Source organism: Portunus trituberculatus, chromosome 32, assembly GCF_017591435.1.
Source record: "Portunus trituberculatus isolate SZX2019 chromosome 32, ASM1759143v1, whole genome shotgun sequence".
Classification (NCBI taxonomy): domain Eukaryota; kingdom Metazoa; phylum Arthropoda; class Malacostraca; order Decapoda; family Portunidae; genus Portunus; species Portunus trituberculatus.
In genome coordinates this window covers 14,609,504-14,617,003 of record NC_059286.1, presented here as the reverse complement: position 1 = coordinate 14,617,003, position 7,500 = coordinate 14,609,504, and the positions used below count along the sequence as shown (strand labels likewise).

Below are 7,500 nucleotides of genomic sequence, written 5' to 3'. Positions count from 1 at the left end.
TTTATTCATTTATTTATCTATATATCTATTTTATTTTATTTATTCAGTTTTGTCTATAATTTTCAAGAGGAAAGGGTGATGGAAAGAGAGAGAGAGAGAGAGAGAGAGAGAGAGAGAGAGAGAGAGAGAGAGAGAATGGGAGGTAGTAGAGGAAAAGTATTGGAACCTCCCCTCTGTCTCTCTCCGTTCTCTCACTCAGCTCTCACTCACTCTCCTCTCCCCCCCAGTATTTTCCCTTCCCTCTCCCTACATTGCCTCTCTTCTTCCCCTCCCTCCCTCCCTCCCTCGTCACTCATCCCTTCTCTCGTTACCATCTCTCCTCTTCTCTCCATTACCTCTTCTCTTTTCTGTACTCGTTTCCCTTTCCTCCTCCTCCTCCTCCTCCTCCTCCTCCTCCTCCTCCTCCTCCTCCTCCTCCTCCTCCTCCTCCTCCTCCTCCTCCTCTTGTTATGGATTCTAGATGCGGTATTTGTCTCCGGTAGGGACACACACACACACACACACACACACACACACACACACACACACACACACACACACACACACACACACACACACACACACACACACACACACACACATTGCGAGGGGGCGGTTGTATTTCTGTTCACCTTTGCTAACCTTTCATACAAATTGAGAGAGAGAGAGAGAGAGAGAGAGAGAGAGAGAGAGAGAGAGAGAGAGAGAGATGAAGTCTGAAAAAGAAAGATACCAGTCACGTAATCGTTTAAAGGAAGTTTAGCCTGAGAGAATGACACACACACACACACACACACACACACACACACACACACACACACACACACACACACACACACACACACACACAGGCAGCATCCAGTAAGTGTGAGGCATCTCTAGGCACACCGTTTTCTCCGCCCTGCTGCTGCTGCCGCCGCCGCTGAGTGCGTGAGGGGATCGAGCTGCTGCTGCTGCTGCGGTGACTGTGTCTCGGCGCCGACGCCCCGCCCCGCCTGCATGAGTGTGGTGATGTGTGTGTGCCGCGTGTGGGCGGCGCCTGTGCTGTGTGCACCCAGCCGCGAGTAGTGTGTGAGCGGCGGTCCCCGATCTTCCCCGACCCGGCCTGCCCCGCCCCGCCTCTCATGGGGCGAGCAGGACCTCCACGCATGGGGGCGTGAGGGGCATGTTGTGGACGGGCAGCCCTCGGCCCCTGCACCCCGACGACGACAGGACGGCGCTCCACCCGCCCTCCCCCACCCCCAGCCCGGAGGACGCCCCTCAGTGCGGGGACGCCAGCCCCCACCAGGCACCGCCGCAGCAGCCCGCCGCTGCAGCAAACACCCTCCCCCGCCCCGCGTCGCGGCGCCGCTCCTCAGACGGGAGGCATTCCCTGTGCACCTCCCCCGAGGACGCGGCCCGCTGGGGAGGCTGGGCGGGCGGCGGCGCTCGGCCCCGGGACCTGTGGGGCGCCGCACCGCTGCAGAACCACTGGGCGCTCCCAGCACAGCGTGACGCGGAGGATGGTCACAGGGGCGAGGGTGAGGCCTTGGTCATGCACGAGTGCCGGCAGGATGTTTCCGAGCCAGACGAAGCCGAGGGGCGGAGTGAGAACCAGCTGTTGGCACCAACGCCAGCTGATTCCGTCCCGACCGGCCTTGACAACCCGGCGCTGGAGCACACTGACGAGGCCTGCACCCCGCCACCACCCACGCCCCAACTCCACGCCCCGGCAGCACGGAGCACCTGGCCAACCCATGGCCCACCCCTCTGTTCACCCGCAGCCCCCGCTCCCCCGTGGTGGGCAGCCACCCCCTGTTGACCACCCCAACCTTCGCCAAGGAAATGTGGGTGCTGGGCAGCAAGGCGCCTCTGGCCAGCCAGGAGAGCATGGGCGTGCTGCTGAGCGGCAGCACGCCCATCTCGCCACCCCCACGCTCGCTGTCCACCAGGTCCTTCCCGGCACAACCCTGGAACGGCTCCCAGAAGTCCTGGCACAACGCGAGCCACGCGGCGCTCTCCTCCCTGCGCCTCGTCCCACGGACAGGTACCCCAGGGCACCGGGGCACCCCGGCACCCGCACCCATGTGTAGTGCACCACCCAGCACCAGCACTGCCGCGGCGCGTGTGTGTGTGTGTGTGTGTGTGTGTGTGTGTGTGTGTGTGTGTGTGTGTGTGTGTGTGTGTGTGTGTGCCCGCCACTTTGTCTCTCTGTGGTGGTTGCCCTGTAGGCGCGGCGCCCCATGATGGCGTGGCGCCCGCCGTCCCTGAGCGCCTGTGATCTCGTAAAGTATCCTGAATCCTTCCCCCACGCACCGGAGATACAGATGGCCGCGCCCCGCTCCTCTCAGCCACGCCAGGATGTCCTGTCGCAGCGAGCGGAGGCTAGGGAGGCTATGACGCCCCGCTGCCTCCTGGCGATGGAGGCGGGGCGACGACCAGTGGTAGTGATGACTCAGGGAGGGGAACGCACCCTGCCTTCCTGTTGAGAAGCAAGGGAGGGGTACAGCCAACAGCAGATAGGGAGGCCTTCCATCACTCTGTGGCCACAGGGTAGGGGGTGTCTGTGGCAGGGAGGTGGCGGTGCCGCAGCCTGTTGCGTCTCGGGGTGGGGAGGAGGCAGCCAGCGTGGCGGCGCTGGCTGGGCGAAACGTGAGGGGAGACAGTGGTTTGGGTTGGACAGCTTAGGGGGTGACGCGCCTCGTCTGTCAGTCTGAGGACTCTTTCTTTTCTTTCCGGGTCCACTTGCTTCTTCTGCCTTATCCTCATCCCTCCCACACCCACACCATCATCCTTACTCCTGCACCCCGCCACCCTGCCTCCCTACCACCCTGCCAGCCTGCCACCGTGCCACCCTCCTAGTAATACCTCCCTTCCTGGCTGGGCCTGCTGACGGGAAGGGGGCGGTCACGGCAGAGACACAGTGAGACTGCTCTGTGTGTGTGTGTGTGTGTGTGTGTGTGTGTGTGTGTGTGTGTGTGTGTGTGTGACTTCAGCAGCGTGACCTAGTGCGTGGGTGTAGCGGGAGATCGGTAGGGTGAGGGGAGAGGGCGGAAGGGAGAGCGGAGCGTGTAGGGAGGGCCGTCCAGCTTTAAGGCAGCCGCGGGAGGGGAGGGAAGGGGGCGGGAGGGACGTGCGGGCGACCTCGTTACTCTGGAAGTCAAAACTGTGGTGCTCCAGTGCCGAGGAGGAACAGGCGACCCTTGAAGGAGCAGGTGCTGGAGGCTGAGGATGTGCTGAAGAGAGAGAGAGAGAGAGAGAGAGAGAGAGAGAGAGAGAGAGAGAGAGAGAGAGAGAGAGAGAGAGAGAGAATATTATGCATGTATGTGTTTACCTTCAACCAGCCGGCTGTCCGTTATTCCGTCCTAGTCTGGCTACGTGTGTGTGTGTGTGTGTGTGTGTGTGTGTGTGTGTGTGTGTGTGTGTGTGTGTGTGTGTGTGTGTGTGTGTTTGTTATCGGCAGCCAGCAGCAGGCAGGCTGGGAATAGTACCCCTGCATCATTCATCAGCCTTCCAGTTAGACGAAATGAGGAGGAGGGAATAGAAGAACACGAGGAGGAGGAGGAGGAGGAGGAGGAGGAGGAGGAGGAGGAGGAGGAGGAGGAGGAGGAGGAGGAGGAGGAGAAGAAGAAGAAGAAGAAGAAGAAGAAGAAGAAGAAGAAGAAGAAGAAGAAGAAGAAGAAGAAGAAGAAGGAGGAGGAGGAGGAGGAGGAGGAGGAGGAGTTTCAGTGGCGACTCTAGGCACTATTACCATTAGCAGTGGCTCTCCCGTGGCACTCTGACCCTCCAGTGGCCCTCAGTGGCACAGGGCGGCCCTTGGCATCCCCCGGCTCTCTACATGACGAGTGAGGCGGTGACAGCAGCACAGCAGGCACACAGCATGCAGCATGACACAGCGCTGGTTCTTACCCAGAGAGAGAGAGAGAGCGAGAGAGAGAGAGAGAGAGAGAGAGAGAGAGAGAGAGAGAGAGAGAGAGAGAGAGAGAGAGATGTGGGGGAGGGGGAGGAAAGTGGTTATTATTAGAGTATTTAAGAGTGTAGGAAATGCAGTTGTAATATCCCTCACCTTCGTAGAGAGAGAGAGAGAGAGAGAGAGAGAGAGAGAGAGAGAGAGAGAGAGAGAGAGAGAGAGAGAGAGAGTGTGTGTGTGTGTGTGTGTGTGTGTGTGTGTGTGTGTGTGTGTGTGTGTGTGTGTGTGTGTGTGTGTGTGTGTGTGAGTATTGGAGCGCAAGAAATGTAGTTGTAATTTTCCATGTAGCTGTGTAGTTCCTTAGGTGTGTGTTGTGGTCTGAGTATTGTTGACGGTATGGTGAGTGTGAGAGAAACACGCTGGTAGATTAAGTGTGCTCAGTTTTTGTATTATTATGAAGCACGTGGCAACTCGTTATTTATTCATGTTTTTTTATATATTTATTTATTTATTTATTTATTTATTTATTTATTTATTCACTTATATCTGTCCTTCACCTTCTTGTATTTACTATTTACTCGTATTTGTAACTTAGCAATTGACGTTTCAACATATTTTTTTCATTTGTCCATTTTATTTATTGGTTTATTCATTGATTTATTCGCCTGCTGGTTTGTTCTAAGTTAACGTCATCATTCTTTTTATTATATTTTTATCTTATAAGTTAGAAGAAAATTTACGTCTAAGCCACATTATTTATTCATTCATTTAGTTATATATATTTTTTTCTCGTAGGGTAACAAAACGAAGCTTGAGTAATTCTTTTTTTTTCCTTGCAACTTAGAACATTGATGTCTGAAGCACATTATTTTTTATTTACTTATTTGTTTATTTATATTTTTCTCGTATGGTAAGAAAACGAGAGGAGTATTTTTGATTTATTTTTCCTTGCAACTTGGTAGAAATTTTACATCACGGCACAGTTTTATCCCACTGTAGTTTAATGTACTGAAGTAATTATATTTAGTGTTACCATTTGTTACCATAATTACTTTCCTGTTATTGTTTTTCCTGTACCTTTTAAGACCTGTAGGTAATAATCTCGTTTTTCTTTATATATTTTCCATACGTCAAGGGTAACGAAGTAATTTGATAGTGTTACCTGTCGTTACCTTAATTACTTACCTGTTGATGTATTTCCCCTTATCTTAGTCACCTTTTGAACGCTAACATATTATAATTAAACTTTTCTTCCATACTATTGTCTAAGGTAGTAATTTTTATAGTGTTACCTTTACCTGTTACCTTAATTTCTTACCTAACCATGACCTAACCCAACGGAAACAAACCCATACTACAACTAATCACACTGAGAAGTAACCCCACCCCACCCCACCCCAAATTTAACCTAACCTAACCTAACCTAACCTAACCTAAGCCAACCCAACTCAACCCAACCCAAACCTAATCCGACCCAACCTAATCAAACTTAAGGTACTTTTAACTCAAAGCCAACCTCTGGAACTCCCTGCCTGTGTCTGTATTTTCTCTTCCTATAACTTCACTTCATTTAAGAGGGAGGTTTCAAGACATTTATCCCTGTTTTTTGGCTAACCTTTCGGATCTGTAGGGGGACTGGCAACTGGTTGGCCTTTTTTTTTTTTTTTGTCGTTGGCCTGTTTTCCCTTCTTACATATAAAAAAAAACTCCGTAACACCATTTATATCACCCAACATAGAAACTTTACGTAATGTAGCCAACCCAACCCAACCTAACCTAACCTAACCTAACCTAACCTAACCCAACCTAACCTAACCTAACCTAACCTAACCTAACCTAATTTATCTAACCCAACTCAACCCAATATAAACCCAGCTCAATCTAACCAAACCTAATGTAAAACCAACCCAACCCAACCCAACCACCCCCTGAAAATAAAAAATAAAATAAATAGTAAGAAAAATAAAATCTAACCTAACCAAAATCCAACCCAACCCAACCCAACCCAACCCAACCCAACCTAAAAACCCAAACCCAATCCAAACCCAACCAAACCAACTCAAACCACTAACAAAACCATCTTAACCCCACAGATGACGACTCAGGTGGCGGCGGCAGTGAGGGCGAGGGCGGGGGCGGGCTTGGAGGCGGCGGCGGGGGTGGAATGGGCGGCCAGGACTACCGTACCGTCTTCCTCAATGAGCCGCAGCCCTTCAAGTACTGCTCCAACGCCATCTGCACCGCCAAGTACCGCTACAAACTGCTCTTCTTCCTGCCAATGTTTCTGTTTGAGCAATTCCGACGCTACGCTAATATCTTCTTCCTCATCATCGCCTTGCTGCAGGTATTGTTGTAGTAGTAGTAGTAGTAGTAGTAGTAGTAGTAGTAGTAGTAGTAGTAGTAGTGATTATTGTATTTTTCTCGTTTTTTCTTATTTTTTCTCTTTTTCCTCATCATCGCCTTTGCTGTAGGTAATGTTGTTGTTGTTGTTGTTGTTGTTGTTGTTGTTGTTAGTAGTCGTAGTAGTAGTAGTAGTGGTTATTCTTTTTTTCGTTTTTTTCTTTTTTTTCTCATCATCGGCTTGCTGCAGGTATTGTTGTTGTTGTTGTTGTTAGTAGTAGTAGTAGTTGTTGTTGTTGTTGTTGTTATAGTAATGATTATTTTATTCTTTTTTTCGATTTTTCTTGTTTTTCTTCTTCCTCATCATCGCCTTTGTTGTTGTTGTTGTTGTTGTTGTTAGTAGTAGTGGTTGTTGTAGTAGTGATTATTTTATTCTTTCTTCTTTGTCTTCGTTTTCGTTTTTTCTCTCGTTTTGTCTTCTTCCTCATCATCGCCTTTGTTGTTGTTGTTGTTGTTGTTGTTGTTGTTGTTGTTAGTTTTTATTGTTAGTGTTAGTGATTTTTTTATTCTTCGTTTTTCTCTTCATCGCAGATATTGTTGTTGTTGTTGTTGTTGTTGTTGTTGTTGTTCTTGTTGTTAGTTAGTTAGTTCCTTGTTAGTGTTAATGATTTTTTTTTCTATTCCTTCGTTTTTTTTTTTCTTGTTCGTTTTCCTGTTCTCCGTTTTTTTTCTTCGTTTTTTTTTTCAATTTTATTATTTTTTTTTGTCTTCAGGTTTTACTCTGATTTTTCTACGTTTTTTTTTATTTTGTCTTAATCTTCATTTTCTTCTCTTCTTCTTTTTCTTAGGCCTCGTCTTTTTTTTTTCCGTCGTCATTTATTATTCCTCCTCCTCCTCCTCCTCCTCCTCCTCCTCCTCCTCGTTTCCTTCTCTCTCTCTCTCTCTCTCTCTCTCTCTCTCTCTCTCTCTCTCTCTCTCTCTCTCTCTCTCTCTCTCTCTCTCTCTCTCTCTCTCTCTCTCTCTCTCTCTTTTATTGATTAGCATGTGATCCTTCCTTCCTTCCTTCCTTTCCTTCCTTTCCTTCCTTCCTTCCTTCCTTCCTTCCTTCCTTCCTTCCTTCCTTCCTTCCTTCCTTCCTTCCTTCCTCCCTCCCTCCCTCCCTCCCTCCCTTTATCGAGTTCCTTCCTTCATGACTGCTTATCTATCAGTTCTTTCCTTCCTTCCTTCCTTCCTTCCTTCCTTCCTTCCTTCCTTTGCCAGCCTCATTATCTTTCCATTCTTCCCTCCCTCCC

General features: G+C 49.7%; 2 protein-coding genes across 2 annotated transcripts in view; both read left to right on the top strand.

Moving 5' to 3' along the window:
• The first annotated feature begins 1,144 nt into the window (after positions 1-1,144).
• On the top strand, positions 1,145-1,780 carry LOC123511986 (translation initiation factor IF-2-like). The gene has a single exon (XM_045268095.1). The coding sequence runs from the start codon at positions 1,145-1,147 to the stop codon at positions 1,778-1,780; it is 636 nt and encodes a 211-aa protein (XP_045124030.1).
• A 23-nt stretch (positions 1,781-1,803) lies between these two features.
• The window catches only part of LOC123511929 (probable phospholipid-transporting ATPase IA), a 47,349-nt gene continuing 41,652 nt past the window's right edge, over positions 1,804-7,500 (top strand). Inside the window, 2 exon segments of the mRNA XM_045268034.1 lie at positions 1,804-2,005; positions 5,962-6,212. Of these exon segments, the coding sequence (XP_045123969.1) occupies positions 1,804-2,005; positions 5,962-6,212 (453 nt within the window).

Bases quoted from the DNA above. Each gene is read 5' to 3' on its own strand.
- LOC123511986 (XM_045268095.1), top strand. From the start codon at position 1,145: ATGTTGTGGACGGGCAGCCCTCGGCCCCTGCACCCCGACGACGACAGG.